General features: G+C 42.5%; 1 protein-coding gene across 1 annotated transcript in view; it reads right to left on the minus strand.

Annotated features, from left to right (window-relative positions):
• Positions 1 to 27,804, minus strand: part of LOC135544974 (protein FAM13B-like) — a 65,388-nt gene that overhangs the window by 31,851 nt on the left and 5,733 nt on the right. The window contains exons 2-7 of the mRNA XM_064972658.1: positions 23,270 to 24,229; positions 12,855 to 13,016; positions 11,848 to 12,028; positions 9,893 to 10,105; positions 9,508 to 9,685; positions 8,075 to 8,219 (exon numbers count right to left, since the gene is read on the minus strand). Of these exons, the coding sequence (XP_064828730.1) occupies positions 8,075 to 8,219; positions 9,508 to 9,685; positions 9,893 to 10,105; positions 11,848 to 11,998 (687 nt within the window). The 5' untranslated portion in view covers positions 11,999 to 12,028; positions 12,855 to 13,016; positions 23,270 to 24,229. The remainder of the gene's footprint in view (positions 1 to 8,074; positions 8,220 to 9,507; positions 9,686 to 9,892; positions 10,106 to 11,847; positions 12,029 to 12,854; positions 13,017 to 23,269; positions 24,230 to 27,804) is intronic.

The raw sequence follows: 27,804 nt of genomic DNA on the forward strand, positions 1-27,804 counted from the left end.
AAACAGTTAACCAGCCACAAGCTGACTCTGTATCCCACACCATCAGAGAAACAGAATAGGCCCTCAGAGTCAGTGGAAAGTTCCAGACCCAACATGCTAGCTAATGGATGACGTTTCAGAAAGAGGGCTCAGTGTGGGTCAGAGACAAGAATGTGAGGAACTAAAGAGGGCATAACCTTGATTTCTCTGTGTGTGTGAGTATGTGTGTCAGGGTTTCCATTAGCCGGTAATTGACAGATTTTGCCCCCCTAAAAATTATGAAAAGCCAATAAATCAAAAACTTTTGGCGGCCAGAATTACCGAAGAAAGAAAAATCCCATTGATAAATAATACTTTTTATTAATTGATGGAATGGTTCATTTGGCAATTTAGTGGAATTAAAATTGGCCTGTGTGTATTTTCATTGGTCATCATGCATCTTTTTTTCACAACACAACTATCATGCGCACACAGGATATAGAGCCTATTTTGAGCAGGACTTCTCCTGCAGCTCCTCAGCTGTTGCTGCTGGAGTAAAACATGCTTTTATACATGCATTTTCCATTTACTTCCCTATTGGACCCAGTGCTATGCCATTTCTCTCCTGTTCTACTAGTTTTCATATCAACGTTTTTTTCTGTTGTCCAGAAGCCAAAGGCACAGTCCATGTAATATTAGCAACCCATCCTAGTTGTTGCATCTTTAAATTCCCCCTCTAAGTTTCTAACATTCTCATCTCTGTCGCATATGGAAACGCTATCAGGTGCACTGTTTTGAATGGTGTTCTCACAAATTGCATTTTGGCAAATGTTTGAAAATGACGTTTTACTGGCTGATTTATCACAAGTTACACGTTCTTTTAAGCTGTATTACCGAAACCTAAATGTGTTTTCGGTCATTCTGAGCACCGTGGGTAGATGCCCTAATGGGGTATGCACCCAATGCACATGGGTCTGTAAAATGTATCAAATTGCCAGTAAAGTAAAAATCTTCCCGGTCACGTTGTCTGGCACCACAGTTTTCTAACGGAAACCCTGGTGTATGTGGCCTGCTTCAAGACATCACAGCTCTGACCACTGAAAGTTCAGCCTGATAAATAGAACATTCCTGAGCTCGCTCACAAGGGAGTTGAGGAGGAGGAGAATTGCAGTCAGAGAGAGCTCGCTCACAAGGGAGTTGAGGAGGAGGAGAATTGCAGTCAGAGAGAGCTCGCTCACAAGGGAGTTGAGGAGGAGGAGAATTGCAGTCAGAGAGAGATCGCTCACAAGGGAGTTGAGGAGGAGGAGAATTGCAGTCAGAGAGAGAGTCAAGGGAGTTGAGGAGGAGAGAATTCAGAGAGCTCACAAGGGAGTTGAGGAGGAGGAGAATTGCAGAGAGATCTCGCTCACAAGGGAGTTGAGGAGGAGGAGAATTGCAGAGAGAGCTCGCTCACAAGGGAGTTGAGGAGGAGGAGAATTGCAGTCAGAGAGAGCTCGCTCACAAGGGAGTTGAGGAGGAGGAGAATTGCAGTCAGAGAGAGCTCGCTCACAAGGGAGTTGAGGAGGAGGAGAATTGCAGTCAGAGAGCTCGCTCACAAGGGAGTTGAGGAGGAGGAGAATTGCAGTCAGAGAGAGCTCGCTCACAAGGGAGTTGAGGAGGAGGAGAATTGCAGTCAGAGAGAGAGAGAGAGCTCATAAGGGAGTTGAGGAGGAGAATTGCAGTCAGAGAGAGATCTCATAAGGGAGTTGAGGAGGAGAATTGCGGTCAGAGAGAGAGATCTCATAAGGGAGTTGAGGAGGAGGAGTGCAGTCAGAGATCAGGAGCCAGGTCCTAAATTTAAAATGCCAGCCAGAGACATTTTACCTGTCAATGCCAAAATCTATTTTACCACGTTGGCAGGTGGTCAGGGCTCCACAGTGCGAGCCTTTCATAAAATAATGAAGTATGACGACATTTATAGTAAAATAAATTCTGCAGTAGATGTTTTCAAAGTATTTCTGCCGTTTTGTTTCATAGCAGGTAAATTAAAATCGCACGAAGAACTATGAATCCTATATAGCCTATTCCACCTCGCGCTGCAAGACTGCCTCGCTGGTGACAGGCATAAAAGTTGGTCTAATTTACTTGAAACAAAAAAGTCTACTGAAGTGAGACTTTGTCCTTATGTTACTTGGCTATTTACATTGTTTTGTTCACAAGCTAGGTTTTCCTATGTTTGAGTTTCAACTGCTAGAGAAGTGAAGACAACGCCTCTACTGGTCAGACTCAATCTGAGGCACAAACATGACGAGTCGTGTTTATGTGGTAACCTCCCACCCTTAAAGGGGCAGGTGAAAATGTTTGGCTCTTCTGTGATACTTTGATTAAAAGACTCAGGTCATAAAATATACCACAATGTTTAAGAAACATTACAAAGAATGCTCATCGTTTTGTGGAGCTGGTAGATTATTAAATCTACCAGCTGTTGAGAGAGAGTTGTTGAGAAGCTGTTGAGAGAGAGTTGTTGAGAAGCTGTTGAGAGAGAGTTGTTGAGAAGCTGTTGAGAGAGAGTTGTTGAGAAGCTGTTGAGAGAGAGTTGTTGAGAAGCGGTTGAGAGAGAGTTGTTGAGAAGCTGTTGAGAGAGAGTTGTTGAGAAGCTGTTGAGAGAGAGTTGTTGAGAAGCTGTTGAGAGAGAGTTGTTGAGAAGCTGTTGAGAGAGAGTTGTTGAGAAGCTGTTGAGAGAGAGTTGTTGAGAAGCCTTTTTGTCCTAGACTTGCCACTCCGGTACCGCTTGCCATGCGGTAGTAGAGACAACAGTATATGACTGGGCTGGCTGGGGTCTGACAATTTTCAGGGCGTTCCTCTGACACCGCCTGGTGTAGAGGTCCTGGATGGTAGGCAGCTTTGCCCCAGTGATGTACTGGGCCGTACGCACTACCCCCTGAAGTGCCTTGCAATTGCTCGGCCTCCGACTGCCGTACCAGGCAGTGATGCAACCAGTCACGATGCTCTCGATGTTTCAGCTGTAGAACCTTTTGAGGATCTCAGGACCCCATGCCAAATCATTTTATAGTTAGTTTCCTGAGGGGGAAATCAACTGTATTGGTGTGTTTGGACCATTCTAGTTTGTTGTTGATGTGGACACAAAGGAATTTGAAGCTCTCAACCTGCTCCACTACAGCCCCGTCGATGAGAATGGGGATGTGCTCGGTGCTCCTTTTCCTGTAGCACCACAAAGCATTTCAGAGTAGAAGTGCTATTCTAGGATCTGTACCTATACATCTTATTCATTATAATCTAAAAGACAAAACTGATCCTAGATCAAATCAAACTGTCACATGCACCAAATACAACAAGTGTAGACCGTGAAATGCTACACTTGCCCCAACAGTGCATTTTAAGAAGAATTAAGAAAATATTGACCAAATAAACTAAAGTAAAAAATAAAAAGTAACAATCAAATAACAATATTGAGGCTATATACAGGGGGTAATGGGTACATGTAGGTAGGGCTGAAGTGACTATGCATAGATAAACAGCGAGTAGCAGCAGTGTACAAAACAAATGGAGGGGGTGGTTCAATGTAAATAGTTCAGCGGTCATTTGATTAATTGTTCAGCATTCTTATGGCTTGGGGGTAGAAGCTGTTAAAGGAGCCTTTTGGTCCTAGACTTGACACTCCGGTATCACTTACCGTGTGGTAGCAGAGAAAACAGTCTATGACTAGGGTGACTGGAGTCTCTGAATTTTATGGGCTTTCCGCTGACATTGCCAATTATATAGGTCCTGGATGACAGGAAGCTTGGCCCAAGTGATGTACTGGGCTGTACACACTACCCTCTGTAGTGCCTTACGGTCAGATGCCGAGCAGTTGCCATACCAGGCGGTGATGCAACCGGTCAGGATGCTCCCAATGGTGCAGCTGTAGAACTTTGAGGATCTGGGGACCCATGCCAAATCTTTTCAGTCTCCTGAGGGGGAAAATGTTTTGCCCTCTTCACGAATGTCTTGGTGTGTTTGGACCATGATAGTTTGTTGGTGATGTGGACACCAAGGAACTTAAAACTCTTGACCCGCTCCACTACAGCCCTGTTAATGGGGGCGTGTTCGGCCCACCTTTTCCTGTAGTCCACGATCAGCTCCTTTGTCTTGCTCACATTGAGGGAGAGGTTGCTGTCCTGGCACCACACTGCCAGTTCTCTGACCTCCTCCATATAGGCTGTCGGCCATGACTAGCCCAGCCATGACTAGCCCAGCCATGACTAGCCCCAAGGCTGAAATGCAGTGAAACTAAAGGCAGCACTTCCCACTCCAACCCATAGTCTCTGGCCAGACAGGATGGAATAAGCACTACTGTCTGCCTGTGCTGTGTGAGTTAGCCTGGCCTGGATAGGCTGTCTTAATACTCCTTAAGGTCCGTTAGGAAACTGAGATGTCCCCGGAGACGGCCGCAGGTGTCAGTTCCACCGTTACATCACCATGGTTTTGTAAGCACAGCAGTTAAACATTTTCCTTCAGAGAACAGAGGGCCATTTCTGAACAGCCTAATCCTGGGCTACTCAGTCACAATACAGGGGGGAGAAAGGAAAGTCACATGGAAGGACTTTGTTGCTTATCATTGTCAGCTTCCTGTGTAAGAGAGCGTCTGCCTCAAACGCAAATATGCTGCTGTTGCCGAGGATTAGATCAAGATTTAGCGGCACACATACAGTACCAGTCAAAACTTGACACTTACTCATTCACACTAACGCAAGCATTTTTTTGTTAATGTTTTCATACCATTTTCTACATTGTAGAATAATAGCAAAGAAATCAAAAATATTAAACACATGGAATCATGTAGTAACCCCCCAAAAAAGTTGTTAAAGAAATCAAAATATATTTTATATTCTTCAAAGTAGCCACCCTTTGCCTTGATGACAGCTTTGCACAGTTGGCGTTCTCTCAACCAGCTTCACCTGGAATGCTTTTTCAACAGTGTTGGGAGTTCCCACATATGCTGAGCACTTGTTGGCTGCTTTTCCTTCACTCTGTGGTCCAACTCATACAAAACCATCTCAATTGGGTTGAGGTCAGGTGATCTGATGCAACACTTCATCACTCTCCTCCTCGGTCAAATTGCCCTTACACAGCCTGGAGGTGTTGAAAAACAAATGATAGGACCACTAAGCCCAAACCAGATGGGTTGGCATATCGCTGCAGAATGCTGTGGTAGCCATGCTGGTTAAGTGTGCCTTGAATTCAATTTTAAATGATTTTTATTTATTTTTTAAATAAATCACTGACAGTGTCACCAGCAAAGCACCCCCACACAATCACACCCCCATGCTTCACGTTGGGAACCACACATGCAGAGATGATCCGTTCACCTACTCCGCGTCTCACAAAGACACGGCGGTTGAAACCAAAATAATCAAATTTGGACTGAGACTATCGTCCAGATTTCCATCGGTATAATGTCCACTGCTTGTGTTTCTTGGCCCAAGCAAGTCTCTTCTTCTTATTGGTGTCCTTTAGTAGTTGTTTCTTTGCAGCAATTCAACCACGAAGCCTGACTTATGCAGTCTTCTCTGAATAGTTGATGTTGAGATGTGTCTGTTACTCTGTGAAGCATTTATTTGGGCTGCAATTTGAGGCTGGTAACTCCAATGAACTTATCCTCTGCAGCAGAGGTAACTCTGGGTCTTCCTTTCCTGTGGTGGTCCTCATGAGAGCCAGTTTCATCACATGTTAATTGAAATGCATTCCAGGTGACTACCTCAAGAAGCTGATTAAGAGAATGCCAAGAGTGTGCAAAGCTGTCAAAAAAGCAAAAAGGTGGCTATTTTGAAGAATCTCAAATATAAAATATATTTTTTGATTTGTTTAACACTTTTTTGGTTACTACAGTCGTGGCCAAAAGTTTTGAGAATGACAAATATACATTTTCAAAGTCTGCTGCCTCAGTTTGTATGATGGCAATTTGAATATACTCCAGAATGTTATGAAGAGTGATCAGATCAACTGCAATTAATTGCAAAGTCCCTCTTTGCCATGCAAATGAACTGAATCCCCCCCAAAACATTTCTACTGCATTTCAGCCCTGCCACAAAAGGACCAGCTGACATCATGTCAACGATTCTCTCGTTAACACAGGTGTGAATGTTGACGAGGACAAGGCTGGAGATCACCCTCTCATGCTGATTGTGTTCAAATAACAGACTGGAAGTTTCAAAAGGAGGGTGGTGCTTAGAATCATTGTTCTTCCTCTGTCAACCATGGTTACCTGCAAGAAAACACGTGCCGTCATCATTGCTTTGCACAAAAAGTGCTTCGCAGACAAGGATATTGCTGCCAGTAAGATTGCACCTAAATCCACCATTTATTGGATCATCAAGAACTTCAAGGAGAGTGGTTCAATTGTGAAGGCGGCTTCAGGGCATCCAAGAAAGTCCAGCAAGTGTCAGGACCGTCTCCCAAAGTTCATTCAGCTGATCGGGGCACCACCAGTACAGAGCTTGCTCAGGAATGGCAGCAGGCAGGTGCATCGGCATGCACAGTGAGGCGAAGACTGTTGGAAGATGGCCTGGTGTCAAGAAGGGGAGCAAAGAAGCCACTTCTCTCTAAGAAAAACATCAGGGACAGACTGATATTCTGCAAAAAGGTACAGGGATTGGACTGTTGAGGACTGGGGTAAAGTCATTTTCTTTGATGAATCCCCTTTCCGATTGTTTGGGGCATCCGGAAAAAAGATTGTCCGGAGAAGACAAGGTGAGCGCTACCATCAGTCCTGTGTCATGCCAACAGTAAAGCATCCTGAGACCATTCATGTGTGGGGTTGCTTCTCAGCCAAGGGAGTGGGCTCACTCACAATTTTGCCTAAGAACACAGCCATGAATAAAGAATGGTACCAACACATCCTCCGAAAGCAACTTCTCCCAACCATTCAGGATCAGTTTGGTGACAATGCCTTTTCCAGCATGATGGAGCACTTTGCCATAAGGAAAAAAGTGATAACTAAGTGGCTCAGGGAACAAAACATCAATATTTTGGGTCCATGGCCAGGAAACTCCCCAGACCGTAATCCTATTGAGAACTCGTGGTCAATCCTCAAGAGGCGAGTGGACAAACTAAAACCCACAAATTCTGACAAACTCCAAGCATTGATTATGCAAGAATGGGCTGCCATTAGTCAGGATGTGGCCCAGAAGTTAATTGACAGCATGGCAGGGCGGATTGCAGAGGTCTTGAAAAAGGGTCAACACTGCAAATATTGACTCTTGCATCAACTTCATGTAATTGTCAATAAAAGCCTTGTAATTATACTTCAGTATTCCATAGTAACATCTGACAAAAATATCTAAAAAAAACACTGTAGCAGCAAACTTTGTGAAAATTAATGTGTCATTCTCAAATTTTGGGCCACGACTGTACATGATTCCATGTGTTATTTCATAGTTTTGATGTCTTCACTAATATTCTACAATGTAGAAAATAGTAAAAAGAAAATGAAAACCTTGAATGAGTAGGTGTCCAAACTTTTGACTGGTACTGTCCTCAACGCTGATCTGAAGACTGATGTGTGTGTGTTCTGTGGATGCTAGGGAGACATGGCCAAGAGGAACTCCTGAACACCCATTTTACCACTAAATGCTGGCTACTTCGAGCAACCATCCCTATTATACAAAGACAGGCATGCAGGCAGACAGTCATGCAGGCAGACAAAGAAAGACAGCCATGCAGACAGAACTCCTCAACACCCCTTTACTTTCTCTATTCTCTCAAGTTGTCTTTGGCTTGGGGCCAAGAAACAATATTTAGACTGCCTTCAAAAGCAACACTGCAGTAATTCCAGAATCGGTTTCATAATCTCTCCTTTTCCATGGTAGTGCCAGACTCAAGAGTGGCTGGAATAACGTTAAACCCTTCTACTTCCTCATTACTGAAATACAACAGAACATATTTTCAGCTCAACACATGCAGGGCAGTAGGGAGTTACCCAATTAGGTAATAACAACCAAGGACCATTATGCCTTGACATACGGGCTCCCTACCTCCAAGCTTTTAGCCGTTAACCCATGCAATAGGGTGAGTGAGGTTGAATATTAGTCTCAGAATAGAAGACATTTAGAGCGGAAAACAGAGAGAAGGGCCTTACCTGTTCGTTGATGGAACTGTAGTCGTTGGTGGTAGAAACGTCATCGTCCTCTGAGTCAAAGAACTCCTCCTGATTCTCCAGCAGCTCCGCCAGGATGCGGCTCACTGACTCCTGCTCCTTCAGGCCCTCCACATCTGTGTCTAAACTAGAGTTACAGAAAATATGACCTCAGATCAGCCGTTATCATGAACACACAGTGTCTAAACTACAGTACAGGCAAGAAATGACCTCAGATCAGCTGTGATGAACCTTCATAACTGAAAGGACTTCTACGTCCATGTGTAAACTACAGTACAAAAACAGAGGGGAAATGACCTCAGATCAGCTGTTATCCTAACCATCACACCGTACAAAAATACAGTAGCTTATTGCATCATTATGTTTGACTTCAGATAGTCATCTGACTTCACATCAGATGACTAAGAAAGTACACAATGATAAAGCCTCGTTATTGTTACTTTTATTTTTTACATTAGTTTATTTAGTAAATATTTTCTTAACTCCATTTCTTGAACTGCATTGCTGGTTGAGGGCTTGTAAGTTAAGCATTTCATGCTATAGGTCTACACCTGCTATATTCGGCGCATGTGACAAATAACATTTGATTTTGATTTGAAATATGCATTTCAAACACGTATACGGCTAGTGGTATTATAATTCGATTCTGGCATTGACAGAACAGCTGTTATCTCCCTGAAGTCAACAGAACACGGCTGTTTTCAGAACATTGGATACAGATGACCTCGAGTCTAGAAGATTATTTTATTATTTTGCAGAGCAACTCCTCACGTGTCTCCAAAACATATCTGGGTTTGGTTATTTATTTCAGAATATAAATGAACGTTACATAATTAAGCAATAAGGCCTGAGGGGGTGTGGTATATTGTCAATATACCACGACTAAGGGCTGTTCTGTTATCCAGTGCCTGGATAAAGACCTTAGCCGTGGTATATTGGCCATACTGTATACCACAAACCCCCAAGGTGCCTTATTGTCATTATTTTTCCTTTATTTAAGAACAAATTCTTATTTTCAATGACGGCCTAGGAAGGGTGGGTTAACTGCCTGTTCAGGGGAAGAACGACAGATTTGTCAGTTCGGGGATTTGAACTTGCAACCTTTCGGTTACTAGTCCAACGCTCTAACCACTAGGCTACCCTGCCGCCCCCCATTATAAACTGGTTACAAACATAATTACAGCAGTAAAAATATATTTGTGTCATACGGTCTCATACCACGGCATTCAGCAAATCAGCATTCAGGGCTCGGACCACCCAGTTTATAATTAAATAGAATTGTGCTCTATAACCACTTCTGAGCAAAAGTGGCACCAAAGTGAAAGAGCCATGGATATGCAGGTATGAACAAGTACTACAGGCCTTAGGTATGAGGTATTTAGGAAGGATAGTTGATGTGCTATTGTTGGTCGTACTGGAAGACGTCGGGTCCGAAGACTGCGGCGAGGGCTCCAACGCTCCAGCTCTCCTCCTGGAGCGAGGCCACGCTGGACAGGAAGCGGCACAGGAAGCGCAGCAGGCTGTAGTTGACCTGAGGCAGCTGCTGGAGGAAGTACTTCATGTTGCGGGCGAGCTCCTCCTCACTGCTGTAGTCTGGACAACACACAACAACAACGGTTTAATAGATGATGCTGCCAAGGGAAGAAAGTAAGGTGAGAGGGCAGGTGGAAAACTAGAGAAGGAATAATGTGCATCACCTTTATTGGGAGTACAGGTCAGATCCACAGAACATCAACAGGAGGATAAAGAGGTAGGGGACAGTAGAGAGGTGAATGATGAAGAGGACTAAGATGAACATACCTTGGTAGAGCTGCAGGATGTGGGCCTGCATGCCTGCAGGGATGATGGGTTCTGGGAGCTCCTGCAGGAAGAGACGGAGCAGGCTGACGGCCGAGGCCAGGTCAGCCTCTTTCTCCAGGTCCACCTCCTCCCCAGAGTCATAGCGCTGCCGTAGCCACTCCACCCGCTCCGCATTACCGTTGACCAGGAACAGCCCCTCCAGATCCAGACGCCCTGAGAGCAACACAGAGGCACAGAGGATAGTAGTCACTCCGCTTAACAGTTCTTGATGAATGAATCCTCTATGGACCATTTCAATGAGGACTGTGAATACAGCATTAATTCGCTTTGAATGAGTAGAATGGCCGCTTGACTTTTTCAAACAGATCCCACAGTGATTTAATTACACAAATAAACTTCTCAACTTGTCATTTCTCAAATGGGTGAAATTGCACCATTTCCTAGATTTGTAGTGGTACTACAATTTGTGCAGATGTACTATCAGCTCAATCACAGAGCGTATTAATGTTGGGGAGGAAGGAATTTTATTTGACCAACCATCCCTTTCAGTGAGTGTTGGTGGTTGTGTTAGTGGCTTCCTGTTTCCAGATGCAGCAGCCAGATGACATCATGGCCTGTCCATTGAATCAATTACCACTATTGAAGCAGGGGGTGTGTACTGTACACAAGGAAGTCCACAACCAGGAAACAAAGAACACAATCATTACACTGTCATGTCATTCCACAACTCTGGGTTGTTTCACCACAGTGAATGAGGAGATCTGCCACTAGGCTTTGTTCATAGTGAGCTGCCTGGTTAAAGAAAACAGTGGGCGGTAACTGTAAGGGAGAGCGCTCTGGTAGGTGACCTGGCCCAGACCAGGCCCCCTGCCCACCTCCCCTCCATACCCAGCCTAACTAACCCCACTGGGACTCCAGCAGCAGGCTCCTTGCTCACCTCCCCTCCATACCCAGCCTAACTAACACCACTGGGACTCCAGCAGCAGGCCCCTTGCTCACCTCCCCTCCCAGGCTATAAAACCCCACTAGGGCTCCAACAGCATTTCGCTGGCCTGGTCTCCTGATGCACACAGAGGTCTTACGTTACAGTGATGGCATCCCGTTGTGATTTGTGGACTGCACAATTATCATTAATACTGGCAGGTGAATGAAAGGTGTGTGTGATGTATTACACCTGATGTCAAATGGAATTTAGTTAACTGATAAGCTACCTGGAGATAAAACAAGTTGAAATGCATAGGAGGAAGTGAGAATCCCAGTCATGGTAATAGGAACTGAATGGATGTTTATGCCTGTAGAGTTGCAGCATTATGCCTGCATTGGCTTGACTAGCTCATTTCCCCCCCTACGCCCATCCTTTCATAGTTTAAAAGGAGCCGAGGTTGGTAAAAAAAAAAAAAAAGAAGCTATGCAACGGAAGAAGCATGTGAGAAGAGAAGATCTCTCAACTACATGTTTGGTTTATCGTGTTGCAAGGAGGACAGTCATGACTGTAAATGTTTATTTTTCGGCCAGTAGTTCGGCTAGGCTATATGGAACGTGAGCAGATTCTTCCTAAATAATAAATATTGATTACAGAAGCTTGAAATAACGACAGGTCGAAGTGTCGCCAGTGGGGATTGATAGAGGCTGAAATGACAACAGGTACATGTTCATCTAAAGTACCGGAGAGAATTGTCAAAACAATCCCCAACGATATAAAACAAGACAGTGGCAGAATAATGGGATTTACAGTGCACATAAAAATTACATTAAGGTAAATATGATGCTCAATGAGGTGATTAATTTGCCAGAGAGAGAGCATGTATTTTGAAGGTCCAATCTGTGCAGCTCTCCTGTGTTGCTCTCGGTCGATAGACAACCAGGAAATAAACTACTGGACAAAGTACTGGCTCCCGTTTGATGCCTGAGGAATGAGTCTAGTTAGAAATACAGCTTGTGAATGTTCCACTCACCATGCTCTTCGACGTACTCTACGATGTGCCTGACCAGTAGGGGGACCTCCTGGCCTGGCTGGCCGCTCTGCTGCACCTCATCTAGGGGAACCCCAAAAACCCTGGCTGGTGTCAGGGAGTTGCTGGGGGAAGGAGAGAGGCTCTTCCTCATCGCTTCCACAGCCGAGCTGCTTCCGAAGGTCTGGATGTCCGCCACCGCCAAACACACACCGGAGAGAGAAACAGAGGGAGAGACACTGTCACGGGCTGTGTTCTCCATCCAACATACATATCTAAACACACACAGGGCAGCCAGTGTGGTTATCAGACCCAGCTAGCGCTGAGCCAGTGTAGTTGTTATCAGGTTCCAGCTAGCTCGGAGTGAGTGGGTTATTAATTAGTGTCATGTGCATGTGTCTGACAGCCATCAGAACAAGCATAGATAGTTACAATGTTAATGGGAGCAGGTGCTTGGGATTGGAGCGCTAGCTAGGCCACATTTCAGTGATGGTTTCAGTGTTCTGTGCCCTATTAAACAAACACACACTACCCAGGCCAGCGACCTCCCTAAAGAATGGCTCTACTTAAGCAATAAGGCTCGGGGGGGTGCGGTATACAGCCAAAATACCACGGCTAAGGGCTGTTCTTACGCACAGTGCCTGGATACAGACCTTAGCCGTGGTATATATACCATAAACGCCAGAGGTGCATATTTGCTATTATAAACTGATTACCAACATAATTACAGCTGTAAAAATAAGAGTTGTCATACCCGTGGTATACGGTCCAATATACCACGGCTGTCAGCCAATCAGCATTCAGGGATCCAACCACCCAGTTTATAATACAGGTCAGCCTAGGGCATATTAGTCTGAAAACAAATCCAGATCTGACCCATTCACACATCAATGACTGACTGCAGCCTCTATTCAACCACATCAGTGTGTTGTGGCTCTCCATTTGTTCTAAACATGTGGACAAAAATGTTAGCTCAATGCTCACACAAACCTATATGTTGTTGTACTCACCGTTCAGCACTTAAAACACCCAGTAGTTCACCTTATCTTCAGCACCACTCACTAGCAGTGAATCGAATGGTCATCTATGGCTGCTTCAGGTTATGGCAAAAGATGAGCCGGTAGTTCCTCATTGACAGACCGCGAATCCTGATCAGGACTTCAGTAGCTAAGCTGCAGGAGAGAATGGAGAGTAAGAAAATAAAGTGTTTGAAAGAAGCTGCTTCGTTAGGTCCAAGACGTTCTATTATATTGAGAAGATAGTCGAATGGTCGCTCGAACAATGAAAATACATGTCCTCAAAGATGGAAGGCAGGTAGGAGGCAAGATCATGTGGGACCATTATAGGGTTGTCTAGATGGAATACAACTTATGTTAAAATTGAAATTTCCTATCAGGTTAGGAGAATTTACGCAGACGGTTAGGAGCTTTAAGGTAAGCATACCCATCAAGCCCACTTTCATATTTGGATACAAATAAAAAAAGTACAGACATTTTCTGCTGTTTGTTTCAACTAATTAATCTAGTTATATCCATAAGCTTTTTATTAAGACAGATGTTTTAAGTTATTGACAATTGTGTAAGTTCCACATTTCAAAGGCTACCCTCAGGTAGAAAAATTAAATGTGTTTATCTAAGATAAGTGATAATCTTATCTAAAATTAAGAGATGTGCTGATATGCCCGGCATATTTTATGAACATTCATGACTATTTCTTGCCAACTTAAAACATGGGTTTTTCATGCCATCAGTCATGCCTGTATGTCATGGGGCGGCAGGGTAGCCTAGTGGTTAGAGTGTTGGACTAGTAACCGTAAGGTTGTGAGTTCAAACCCCCGAGCTGACAAGGTACAAATCTGTCGTTCTGCCCCTGAACAGGCAGTTAACCCACTGTTCCCAGGCCGTCATTGAAAATAAGAATGTGTTCTTAACTGACTTGCCTGGTTAAATAAAGGTAAAATAAAATAAAAATTAAATGTCACAGTCGCAACATCATTTGGTTAACAACAAGATAATTGATTTCTGGCATTCACAGATTACATGTTTAAACACATTGTCTTATTTTTTTTACCCCTTTCTCTCCCCAATTTCATGGTCTCCAATTAGTAGTAGTTAATGTCTTGTCTCATCAAGATAAAGTAATTACAATATGGCTATTAAACACGGGAATGTTAGATGTGCAAAAGATGGATGTGCAAGTAGAGATACTGTGGTGCAAAAGGAGCTAAATAAATAAATACAGTATGGGAATGAGGTAGATAGATGGACTGTTTACAGATGGGCTATGAACAGGTGCAGTGATCTGTGAGCTGCTCTGACAGCTGGTTCTTAAAGCTAGCGTGGGAGATGGGAATCTCCAGCTTCAGAGATTTTTGCAATTCATTCCAGTCATGGGCAGCAGAGAACTGGAAGGAAAGATGACCAAAGGAGGAATTGGCTTTGGGGGTGACCAGTGAGATATATCTGCTGGAGCGCGTGCTACGAGTGGGTGCTGCTATGGTGACCAGTGAGCTGAGATAAGGCGGGGCTTTACCTAGCAGAGACTTGTAGATAACCTGTAGCCAGTGGGTTTGGCGACGAGTATGAAGCGAGTGCCAGCCAACGAGAGCGTACAGGTCGCAATGTTGGGTAGTGTATGGGGCTTTGGTGACAAAACGGATGGCACTGTGATAGACTGCATCCAGTTTGTTGAGTAGTGTTGGAGGCTATTTTATAGATGACATCACCGAAGTCGAGGATCGCTAGGATGGTCAGTTTTACGAGGGTATGTTTGGAAGCATGAGTGAAGGATGCTTTATTGCGATATAGGAAGCCAATTCTAGATTTAATTTTGGATTGGAGATGCTTAATGTGAGTCTGGAAGGAGAGTTCAGTCTAACCAGACACCTAGGTATTTGTAGTTGTCCACGTATTCTAAGTCAGAGCCGTCCAGAGTAGTGATGCTGTACGGGCGAGCAGGTGCGGGCAGTGATCGATTGAATAGCATGCATTTAGTTTTACTTGCGTTTAAGAGCAGTTGGAGGCCACGGAAGGAGAGTTGTATGGCATTGAAGCTCGTCTGGAGGTTAGTTAACAGTGTCCAAAGAAGGGCCAGAAGTATACAGAATGGTGTCTTCTGCATAGAGGTGGATCAGAGAATCACCAGCAGCAAAAGCAACATCATTGATGTACACAGAAAAGAGAGTCGGCCCGAGAATCGCCTGGTAAACCAGGCGAGGCAATCATTTGAGAAACCAAGGCTGTCGAAACTGCCAATAAGAATGTTGTGATTGACAGAGTCGAAAGCCTTGGCCAGGTCGATGAATATGGCTGCACAGTCATATCTCTTATCGATGGCGGTTATAATGTCGTTTAGAACCTTGACGTGGCTGAGGTGCACCCATGACCAACTCTGAAACCAGATTGCATAGCGGATAAGGTATGGTGGGACTCGAAATGGTCAGTAATCTGTTTGTTAACTTGGCTTTCGAAGACAGGGTAGGATAGATATAGGTCTGTAGCAGGTCTAGAGTGTCACCCCCTTTGAAGAGGGGGATGACTGCGGCAGCTTTCCAATCTTTGGGAATCTCAGAAGATACGAAAGAGAGGTTGAACAGGCTAGAGTTGCAACAATTTCGGCAGATAATTTAAGCAAGAGAGGGTCTAGATTGTCTAGCCCGGCTGATTTGTAGGGGTCCAGATTTTGCAGCTCTTTCAGAACATCAGCCATCTGGATTTGGGTAAAGGAGAAATGGTGGGGGCTTTGGCGGGTTGCTGTGGAGGGTGCCGGGCAGTTGACCGGGGTAGGGGTAGCCATGTGGAAAGCATGGCCAGCCGTAGAGAAATGCTTATTGAAATTCTCAATTATAGTGGATTTATCGGTGGTGACAGTGTTTTCTAGCCTCAGAGCAGTGGGCAGCTGGGAGGAGGTGCTCTTATTCTCCATGGACTTTAGTGACGGGAATCTTTTGAGTTAGTACTACAGGATGCAAATTTCTGTTTGAAAAAAACTTGCCTTAGCTTTTCTAACTGCCTGTGTATATTTGTTCCTAACTTTCCTGAAAAGTTGCATATCAGGGAGGCTATTTGATGCTACTTAATTTTAACTTAATCTGCTGAAATCCTGGGAGTTTGACAGGTTATGGTCATTTGAGAAACTCATGACTCCATTGAGACTCAAATTACACTATCAATACCTTATTCAAACACCAACATGTGATTTTCTCTTTTCTGATCTCTAGAAGTGATGAAGGGGTTGTGTTGGTGGCAGTGTTGAAAGCAAGTAGAGAGCACAACGGAGACGAGGTATGATGACTAAATCACACCCAAGTCATTGACTTCCACCTCGCCAGATTACTATTGTAGGGCTGAGGTGACCACAAAGTACTGCCTCACCTAACCTCTCAGTGGTACTTGAAAGAACAGGAGATGGCATTGAAAGAACAGGAGATGTTGACAGAGGTTTCACAACAGGGCAGTGTGGTATTGACTGGAGGGAAGATGGGAGAAGGATATAGGTTAGGAGGACTTTGACAGAGAGACCCTGTCTGCAATGTCAACACTACAGTTGACCTGAATGCTCTTCCTGAGGTTGAACACTTATTGCCAATGGACTACTACTTTCTAATTGAGTGTCACAGACAGAGATAGAGATACAACAGGGGGTAGTAGGAATGGGCCAGGGAGGCTATGCTACTGTTGCCTGATCCTCCCATGGCGTTAATAACTAGATACTTTAACCTGTTGAGTGTAGGGGGCAGTATTTTGATGTTTGGATGAAAAACGTACCCAAATGAAACTGCCTATTTCTCAGGCCCAGAATCTAGAATATGCATATAATTGTCAGATTAGGATAGAAAACTCTAAAGTTTCCAAAACTGTCAAAATATTGTCTGTGAGTATAACAGAACTGATATTGCAGGTGTAAACCTGAGGAAAATCTAAGCAGGAAGTTCTGTTTTTCCTGAATCCTCTGTTCCATTGCATGCATTCCCTCCATTTAAAGGGATATCAACCAGATTCCTTTCTCTATGGCTTCCACATGGTGTGAAGTCTTTAGACAGTTTCAGGCTTTTATTCTGAAAAATTAGCGAGAACGATCTCTTCGCGTCAGTGGATATCGGCAGAGTTTTGTATGCGCAACAGCTTGGAGCAGACATTTTCTCTCTCTCTCCTATTGAAAAAGCTACTGTCCGGTTTAAATATTATAGATTAATTATTGTAAAAACAACCTGAGGATTGATTATAAAAAATGTTTGACATGCTTCTACGAACTTCACGGATACTATTTGGAATTTGTCTGCCCATTATGACCTGCGCGATCCTGTGGATTTCTGGACAAAATACGCCAACCAAATGGAGGTTTTTGGATATAAAAATAAATCTTTATCGAACAAAAAGGAACATTTATTTTGTAACTAGGAGTCTCGTGAGTGCAAACATCCGAGGATCAAAGGTAAGCGATTCATTTTATTGCTTTTCTGACTTTCGTGACCAATCTACTTGGCTGCTAGCTGTTTGTAATATTTTGTGTAATATACAGTGCTGAGAGATGTCCTAACAAACGCTTGGATAGCTTTTGCTGTAAAGCTTTTTTGAAATCTGACATGCCAGGTGGATTAACAACAAGCTAAACTGTGTTTTGCTATATTGCACTTGTGATTTCATGAAAATTAAATATTTTTAGTAATTTAATTTGACACTCTGCAATTCAGCGGATGTTGACTAAATGATCCCGCTAACGGGATGGGTGCGCCAAGAAGTTAAGGGATAGGAATGAGAAGGGCTTGTTATTTAAACCAGAGGCCAGGGTGGCAGAGGCTGCATTTACACAGGCAGCCCAATTCTGATCTTTTTTCCACAAATTGCTCTTTTGACCATTCACAGTTTCATAGAAGAGCTGATCTGAATGGTCAAAGGACCAATTAGTGAAAAAAAAAGATCAGAATTGGGCTGCCTGTACATAAAACTTTCAGGTTACAGTGCTTATATGCATGTATACAGACTGGCAATAGATTGTTCTGTAGATCTTACTGAGTAAGCATATGGAAACAGACAACTGGTTAGGACTAGAGGTCGACCGATTATGATTTTTCAACGCCGATACCGATTATTGGAGGACCAAAAAAACACAATACCGTTTAAAATCAGCCGATTTTTAAAAATGTATTTGTAATAATGATATTTACAATAATACTTGAATGAACACTTATTTTAACTTATTAAAATACATCAATAAAATCAATTTAGCCTCAAGTAAATAATGAACCATATTCAATTTGGTTAAAATAATACAAAAACAAAGTGTTGGAGAAGAAAGTAAAAGTGCAATATATGCCATGTAAGAAAGCTAACGTTTAAGTTCCTTGCTCAGAACATGAGAACATATGAAAGCTGGTGGTTCCTTTTAACACGAGTCTTCAATATTCCCAGGTAAGAAGTTTTAGGTTGTAGTTATTATAGGAATTATAGGACTATTTCCCTCTATACCATTTGTATTTCATTAACCTTTGACTATTGGATGTTCTTATAGGCACTTTAGTATTGCCAGTGGAACAGTATAGCTTCCGTCTCTCTCCTCGCCCCTGCCTGGCCTCGAACCAGGAACACAACAGCCACCCTCGAAGCAGCGTTACCCATGCAGAGCAAGGGAAACAACCACTGCAAGGCTCAGAGTGAGTGATGTTTGAAACGCTATTAGCGCGCGCTAACTAGCTAGTCATTTCACTTCGGTTACACCAGCCTCATCTCGGGAGTTGATAGGCTTGAAGTCATAAACAGTGCAATGCTTGAGGCACAACGAAGAGCTGCTGGCAAAACGCACTAAAGTGCTGCTTGAATGAATGTTTATGCGCCTGCTTCTGCCAACCACCGCTCAGTCAGATACTTAGATACTTGTATGCGCAGTCAGATTATATGCAACGCAGGACACGCTAGATAATATCTAGTAATATCAACCATGTGTAGTTAACTAGTGATTATGATTTATCTTATAAAAAAAACAATCAGTTTAATGCTAGCAACTTATCTTGGCTTACTGCATTTGCGTAACAGGCAGTCTCCTTGTGGAGTGCAACAAGAGAGAGAGGCAGGTCGTTATTGCTTTGGCTAGTTAACTATAAGATTGTAAGTTTGAATCCCCCGAGCTGACAAGGTGAAAATCTGTCGTTCTGCCCCTGAACGAGGCAGTTCACCCACCGTTCCTAGGCCATCATTGAAAATAAGAATGTGTTCTTCACTGACTTAAGAATAATAAATGAATAACATATTGGCAAATCGGCGCCCAAAAATACAGATTTCTGATTGTTATGAAAACTTGAAATCGGCCCTAATTAGCCATTCTGATTAATCGGTCAACCTCTAGTTGGGACCTGGTGTGCCTTCCGGCTACTGCAGTGTCTCATACAGTCACAATGCTGTCTGAGCATGGGCAAAGCGAATCATATTGTTGAATTTGCATACAAATTCCATCTTTGATATGGATGTCAGCTATCTGTGAAGGCTTGAGGTGTGGGTGTAGACATGAAATGCCCGCGCCTTAGCCGTGTTGGTCTGCTTGCCTTAAAACAATGACATTCTGACTATTGATTAAGCATAGACTATCACCTCTTGCTCAAATAAAATAAAATCAGCATAAAAAACACCATTGTCAAATCAATGATATGGAAAAAGCTTCTGGTGTGCTCGTCTGGGACTACAATAAAACATGTACTGTTGGGGGTACAAGAGGACTGGAGTTGGAAACCACTGCCTTAAAACATAGGCAAAGCTTTTTCAAAACAACAGCTGGATATTTGTGTGTGTGAATTTAATATCTAACGTGAAATTAACCTAACCTCACCTGAACCTACTAAAAATCAAGACAATGACAAAACTACACAGAATGACGTTGCTGACAGAAGCTCCCTTTGCCATCTTGCCGAGAGGGCTCAAAGGAAGTAACAACTGAATTTTAATAATGGTAAGTGCCTCACCAAGGCACGAGTCTTTGTGACAAGAGGCAGTTAACATAACACTAGGCAGATCAAAGTCTGGAATGTTACAACAGAATCCATCTCCATGAGCAGTGGTGGGATCATTCCATTTTAAATACACTAACTCAAGATAGAACAGGATAACCATTTGAAACAAACTAAATACATACAGAATTTTCCAGATGGAACATTTTTAAAGTAATTTCCTGAATTGACAAAACATTTAAATTGAAGTCGCCCTCTAAGAGCATCAAAGAAGCATCCAAAGCTTTGGATCCTACTGGTACAGAAGGCTTGGAACTCTGCTGTGCTTCATACATAGTGGGATCAAATCAAATACAACAGACTTACGTAAGTGAAATGCTTATGTACAAGCCCTTAAACAACAACGCTTTAAGAAGTTAAGAAAAATCCTGTGACTTCAACTCCACTGCTCTCTCTACTCAATCAACAGGAAAACAAAATGGCCTCAATGTAGCAGTTGTCAGATGGTGCTTCATCCCAACATGTTAATCTTCTGCTGTCAAACACTTCCCTGCCTACATCAGGTTCTAACATTTCACTTATAAAGCTAAACAATCAAAATAACTTATTTCATGGGTCTAGTTATCACAACAAGACATAAGCCTAAAGACATAGGAACACTTTCACTCAATACAAAGTGATAGACAGTCACAACAGCTACAGTATGTGGAGGGGATAATTCATACTGGTGACACCACCTGGTTCACGACTGTCCATCTACGCTGCCAGGGACAGTGATGGAAAGAAGTGGCAAACCAAGCAGAGAGCTCAAACCAAGCAGAGAAATCCCCTGGCCTGATAGACAGCTGATTTAGGCTGTGGTAATCTGAACAGAGACATTCAGCAGGTTTAAAGTACAGGACACCTCAACGCATCTTCTACAAGCATCTGATCACATGATAGGCCTGTACCCCTTTGGATATAGGCCTACCCAGGCAAGGGTAGTTATTCTAAGGCTCACCTTTTTCTGTTACGAGAACCTCGTGTTAGCCGGTTAGTTTCACACTCATCGGTTCCAGGCTTTTTAGATGTCCTGTCCTAGGCTCGACAGGGAATCTGACCAGATTTGGTTATGCTTGTCCCGTTTCCATTACAAAACAATCCTCTAGCAACAACAATCTCACATGGCAGGAGGCTGTGCACTTAGTGACTTGATGTTCCTGTCCTGCCATTCTTCAATTTATGGGCGGCAGGTAGCCTAGTGGTTAGAGCGTTGGACTAGTAACCAAAAGATTGCAAGCTCGAATCCCCGAGCTGACAAGATAAAAATCTGTTGTTTGCCCCTGAACAAGGCAGTTAACCCACTGTTCCTAGGCCGTCATTGAAAATAAGAATTTGTTCTTAACCGACTTGCCTAGTTAAATAAAAGGTGAAAGCTATGATCCCTTATTGATGTAATTTGTTAAAACCTCTTAAGGATCCGCCCCTTTAAAAAAAAATTACTGCCTGTAGCCCAGGACCTGAAGCAAGGGTATTCTTCATACCATTTGAAAGGAAACACTGAAGTTTGTGGAAATGTGAAATTAATGTTGGAGAATATAACATCGGATCTGGTAAAACATAATACAAAGAAAGAAAACATTTTTTTTTTGTACCATCATCTTTGAAATGCAAGAGAAAAGCCATAATGTATTATTCCAACCCAGGGGGGATTTAGATTTTGGCCACTAGATGGCAGCAGTGTATGGGCATAATTTTAGACTGATTCCAATGAACCATTGCATTTCGGATCAACATTTTGTGAAGACGACTGCCCAAATGTGCCTAATTGTTTTATTATTAACAACTTGAAGTTCATAACTGGGCACACACCTTAAATCCCCTTCCATCAGTGTAGATAAAGGGGAGAAGACCGGTTAAATTAGGATTTTTAAGCATTGAGACAAATTGTGTATGTGTGCCCTTCAGAGGGTGAATGTGCAAGACAAAATAACAGGGGACATGAAAACTTTGCATTTGAAGCAAGAAATTGTTGGATGGGGAGACCTGGCATTGATTACTCGAAAGAAAATGTAATTGCAGAGCACATGACAACAAAGCTTTTTAAGCTAAATATTATTGTTGATGTGGGAGACTTGCCTATGTACTGCAGACTATTCTGAGTGACCGACCATATTTCAGGCATCAACCGTACAATGAAAAAAATATAGATTTGTGAGAACTAAAATGCACGTTGGGGTCATGTCATAGCTATGTCTAATATTAACATTAATACTAAACCAAAATTAAAACATAGATAGCGATCTCTTGGAGGGCTGATGGTAGCTTGCTGGTTAGTATATTTGTGACTTAGGTTGTTAAGGGTAATGGAAACACTTCAGGAAGTAGATCTAAGCAAAGAGATGTTTTCAATCCACTAATACTAAACATGTGACAGAAAGATCTCTAGTATTTTGATCTTGAACAATGTTTATTAGAAGTCTGGGTAGCACCATCTTGAATTTCCATACTAACGACTGACGCCAATGCCTCGCTGGTAGAAGTGAGCAAAATGTGAGTTTTAGCGTAGATACTGAAAGTGAATGCTGCCACTGGCAGGCACCTTTCCTCTACTGGACCTGAAACATTTCTCACAGCTGACTGCTCAGTTACTGAGATCAGGTAATCAATAAAGGTGAGAAAAAAATTGTTTTTACTTTCTTTTTTCAGATTGATTAGTCTGTGAAATAAAATTGATAAAAGGCGAGTAGACAAGCTATAGTAATTATCTAGCTAGCTAACTACATAAAAACAACAATATATCAAGATATCTGTGATAGGAATCCTAGCTAACAATAGTAAGCCTGCTGGATGTTCATTGCAAGAATGTATGTAGCCTAAGCAAAACCCTTATGCCATGGGACAATTTGTCCTTGAGCGGCTGAATCCCTAACAGATATAGAATTAGACAAAAACAAAATCATTTCAAACCTAGTTTACAATGGGATATGATCACAAATATGCCTCTATTTATGCATGGGAATACTTGGGAACAGATTTTCCAACAACAACAAAGCTGATTTCTTGGTGATTTTAGTGTTATATCCAACAACAAAAAAGCATATACCTATCTATAACAACTTCTGAAATCTAATGCTGGTAGTCAGCTTTGTAACTAGACTATCCTGGTGTAGCTGGTTCATGACAGCTACTTACATGCAAACATCACATTATTTCAGTTATGGACTATCAGATTACATTGTTATGTTCTCAAATTAAAACCTTTGGATAATAAAATGTAACTTTGCAGCCTTGCAAGCCGATTGATAACTTGTACAATTCCCTTCCATTCATGATTCCCTTTATGTGCTACTTGGGGAAGGACAAAGAGGATGAGATTGAAATGGAGGAGCTAGAGGAAGTTAGAGCCACCACGTGGTCCCTCTCAGCTCAGCTTTTTGACAGGAAAGTAACTGAATGTACTATTAGGCAGATATATAAAAATTTATTTTTACATTTTTAAATACTCACTGTCTGTAGGACCCTGTGATGGATGTCAGCTCTCAGACCTTTGTGAGGAGGACGACACTATAGACATGTCTCCTGTGAGCCAGGCAGTCAATAGCTGCCCCCACGGTGACAAGGATAGGCAGGGGCTGGAGAGACTGGACAACATGCTGCTGTGGCTGCAAACAGGGCTGAGGGACAATTACACCCTCACATGACACAGACATACATACCATACATAGCTACGAGCAAAGATAAATCCTAGTCTTCACGCAGTAGCTCAGGTTCACTGGTCTTTCCCCTTTTCTTGCAAGCTTTTAATTTGTTCCCATTCTGACTGTTCCTGTATTCAAATCAGTTTATTGGTCCATACACAGTTTAGCAGATTTTATAGCGGGCACAGCCAAATGCTTATTAGGCTATAGACTTAGTGGAATGTATGCAAAAAGAATTGAAGTTGTAAAAGCCAATTGTCTTATTTTTTTAAATATTTTGTAATTACAGTTGAATTTGGATGACATACCTTAAATGAACATTGTATGTACAGTTGAAGTCAGAAGTTTACATACACTTAGGTTGGGGTCATTAAAACTTATTTTTCAACCACACCACAATTCTTTTGTTAACAAACTATAGTCATTTTTCCAACAATTGTTTACAGACCCTTATTTCACTGTATGACAATTCCAGTGGGTCAGAAGTTGACATATACTAAGTTGACTGTTCCTTTAAACAGCTTGGAAAATTCCAGAAAATGTCATGGCTTTAGAAGCTTCTGATAGGCTAATTGACATCATTTGAGTCAATTGGAGGTGTACCTGTAGATGTATTTCAAGACCTACCTTCAAACTCAATGCCTCTGCTTGACATCATAGCAAAATCAAAAGAAATCAGCCAAGACTTCATAAATGTTTTTTGTAGAACTCCACAAGTCTTGTTCATCCTTGGGAGTAATTTCCAAACGTCTGGAGGTACCACGTTCACCTGTACAAACAATAGTACGCAAGTATAAACACCATGGGACCACGCAGCAGTCATACTGCTCAGGAAGGAGACGTGTTCTGTCTCCTAGAGATGAACGTACTTTAGTGCGAAAAGTGCAAATCAATCCCAGAACAACAGCAAAGGACCTTGTGAAGATGCTGGAGGAAACAGGTACAAAATTATCTATATCCACAGTAAAACAAGTCCTATATCAACATAACCTGAAAGACCGCTCAGCAAGGAAGAAGCCACTGCTCCAAATCCGCCATAAAAAAAGCCAGACTACGGTTTGCAACTGCACATGGGGACGAAGAATGTACTTTTTGGAGAAATGTCCTCTGGTCTGATGAAACAAAAATACTGTTTGGCCATAATGACTATCGTTATGTTTGGAGGAAAAAGGGGGATGCTTGCAAGCCGAAGAACACCATCCCAACCGTGAAGTGCGAGGGTGGCAGCATCATGTTGTGGGGGTGCTTTGCTGCAGGAGGGACTGGTGCAATTCACAAAATAGATGGCATCATGAGGAATTATGTGGATATATTGAAGCAACATAACAAGATATCAGTCAGGAAGTTAGAGCTTGGTCACAATTGGGTCTTCCAAATGGACAATGACCAAGCATACTTCCAAAGTTGTGAAAAAAATGGCTTAAGGACAACAAAGTCAAGGTATTGGAGTGGCCCATCACAAAGCCCTGACCTCAATCCTATAGAAAATTTGTGGCAGAACTGAAAAAGCGTGTGCGAGCAAGGAGGCCTACAAACCTAACTCAGTTACACCAGCTCTGTCAGGAGGAATGGGCCAAAATTCACCCAACTTATTGTGGGAAGCTTGTGGAAGGCTACCCAAAACATTAAACCATTTAAAGGCAATGCTACCAAGTACTAATTGAGTGTATGTAAACTTCTGACCCACTGGGAATGTGACGAAAGAAATAAAAGCTGAAATAAATCATTCTACTATTACTCTGACATTTCACATTCTTAAAATTAAGTGGTGATCCTAACTGACCTAAGACACAGAATTGTTAACTGAGTTTAAATGTATTTGGCTAAGGTGTATGTAAACTCCCGACTTCAACTGTAGGTTGTTATGGTTATGATAGCATGATGTAACTTCGTTTTCAGGTGTGAATGAATTCCCCTAACCTTATTCTTTCAATAATGTAATTTTATTCTAATTATATTACTTGTGTATGTCTTTCCTTATCAATGTAAGACTAAATTTGTAATATGTTTTGGTGCATGTGTTTAATATGCTAGCCAGATAACAGCGTGTCAGATCACAGAACATACCATAGTAGTACATTCCACCAGTCACTAAAACATCTGTACCTCATTCACAGTAAAAGGTAATACCATTCTGATTTCAGATGATCAATCTTTACAAAATAAGGATGACTCAATATGCTCTAAGAGTTTATATATCTTCATTAGGCTGGGGTTCTCAAACTTATTGTGATAGCAAATTCATCAGGGACCCCTCGTGATCAGAACATAAAAAAAAAAATCGGACTTGAGTTTATGCAGTAGCGTGCTGTGGTTCTGGGGCCTGGGTCTTCAGTGAAGTCCTACATAGTCCCACCCGAATTAATCCACCTCTTTATACCATCATTATGATGCCATGGCTCTAGACACTATACATTTAGACAGAAACGCAGTATAACCAGGCGTTGCGTCACCTTGAAATTTACATTTTTATTCAGAGAATTGCAGGGGAAGAGTACAATACCTTTTCATTGTGCAGCTTCGTTGCCCTGCGTGCTTGTTCGTTGAGCTGTAGATCCACTCGGGTGTCCCCAAAAGTTTTCAAAAGCACAATTGTTTGTAAGTGCCCAGCCGTACTTTGGTGTCTCGTTGCTGCCTTTGTTAGACAACTCAGGTTTGCAAAGCCAGTGTGGCTCCAAACACCAAATTGATCACTTACAAATAATAGGCATTCCCAGCAGTACAGTTTGCAGTGCTTCTCGGAGCCTGTGAGTCATTGATAGCGGCAAACAAACCCCTTTCCCGCCTGCGACAGGCTTTGTAGCGTCGGCGTCTACCTCTGACAATGTCTAACTTTTCTTGAAAAGTTTGTCTTAAGAATGGCGTTATAATTATATCCTCGACCAAATCGATATCTTCTCCTTCTGCCATTGTGGGTTGAAAAAAAAAAACGCTTAGTAGTACGCAAATTAATTTCAGTTTCCTAGTTCTGAGACCTGCCCATATAGGACCTGCCTCTCAATATTGGTCATCCAATCAAAAGACGTGCAGGCACTACGCCTGCTAGCTGGCTCCTGTGTAACACTGGAGCCAGCCAGTAGGCGTACAATAGCCAACTCTAAAGCTGATTGGTTGACACTAAATTTTAATTTCCATTCACTTTAAGCTACAAGCGCCCGCACTGTTGATTCTGAAGGCCTGAGGGCAGATTTTAGACCCCTGGCAACACATGATGGCTGAATATGATTGGATAAAATATCTAACATAAAGACCAGACCTCCAAATCTCAACCTGGGGCTGGAAGCAGTGCAACCAAGAGGAACGCTATGAAATGAAGAGTGTAACTCTTACTCTGGGGAATAATTTAATACATATTTGTGGGAAAATATATTTAAAAATAAATTATATTCCGATGATGTTTAGGCCAGCAGAGAAGGCCTTGCTGGCCCTGACGGCCCACCACTGAGCTTATGTCATACTAAAACTCCTTGTAGACGTCTGCAGTGCATGGCTGGACGAACCAAGTCTCAGGCCCAGGGAAAGAACATTTAAAAAGGCCCGCCTCTTATCAGAGAAACTTTCAAGCTAAATTCCTGCAATTCTAAATATTTTGTCATGGGGCAGAGATTTTTCATTGTTGGTGCAGCTTTAAAGCTAATATCCTGCAATTCTACACATTTTGCCATTAGGAAGAAAGAAAACTTTGCTGTTTTAAAAGCTTTTAGGTGCTTTTAAGTACATACGTTTTCAGTTGAAAGTACTGTGGATACCAATATCCCTGTGAGCCTCCCAGGCCCCCCACTGTAGATTAATAATATTACATTGTATTGTAAACTGAACAAAAAATATAAACACAACATATAAAGTGTTCATCCCATGTTCCATGAGCTGAAATAAAAGATCCCAAAAATTCTCAATACGCACAAAAATCTTAATTCTCTCAAATTGTGCACAAATTTGTTTACATCCTTTTTAGTTAGCATTTCTCATTTGCCAATATAATCCATCCACCTGACAGGTGTGGCGTATCAAGAAGCTTATTAAAAGGCCACCAAAATGTGCAGATTTGTCACACAACACAATGTCACAGATGTCTCAAGTTGAGGGAGCATGCAATTGGTATGCTGAGTGCAGGAATGTTCACCAGAGCTGTTGCCAGAAACTTGTTAATTTCTCTACCATAAGCAGACACCAAAGTGGTTTTCGAGAATTTGACAGTACGACCAAACCAGCCTCACAACCGCAGACAATGTGTATGGTGTTGTGTGCACGAGCGGTTTGCTGATGTCAACGTTGTGAACAGAGTGCCCCATGGTGGCGGTGGGGCTACGGTATGGGCAAGTATACAGCACATTCAGAAGGAAT

The sequence above is a fragment of the Oncorhynchus masou genome, chromosome 9 (assembly GCF_036934945.1).
Source record: "Oncorhynchus masou masou isolate Uvic2021 chromosome 9, UVic_Omas_1.1, whole genome shotgun sequence".
Classification (NCBI taxonomy): Eukaryota; Metazoa; Chordata; class Actinopteri; order Salmoniformes; family Salmonidae; genus Oncorhynchus; species Oncorhynchus masou.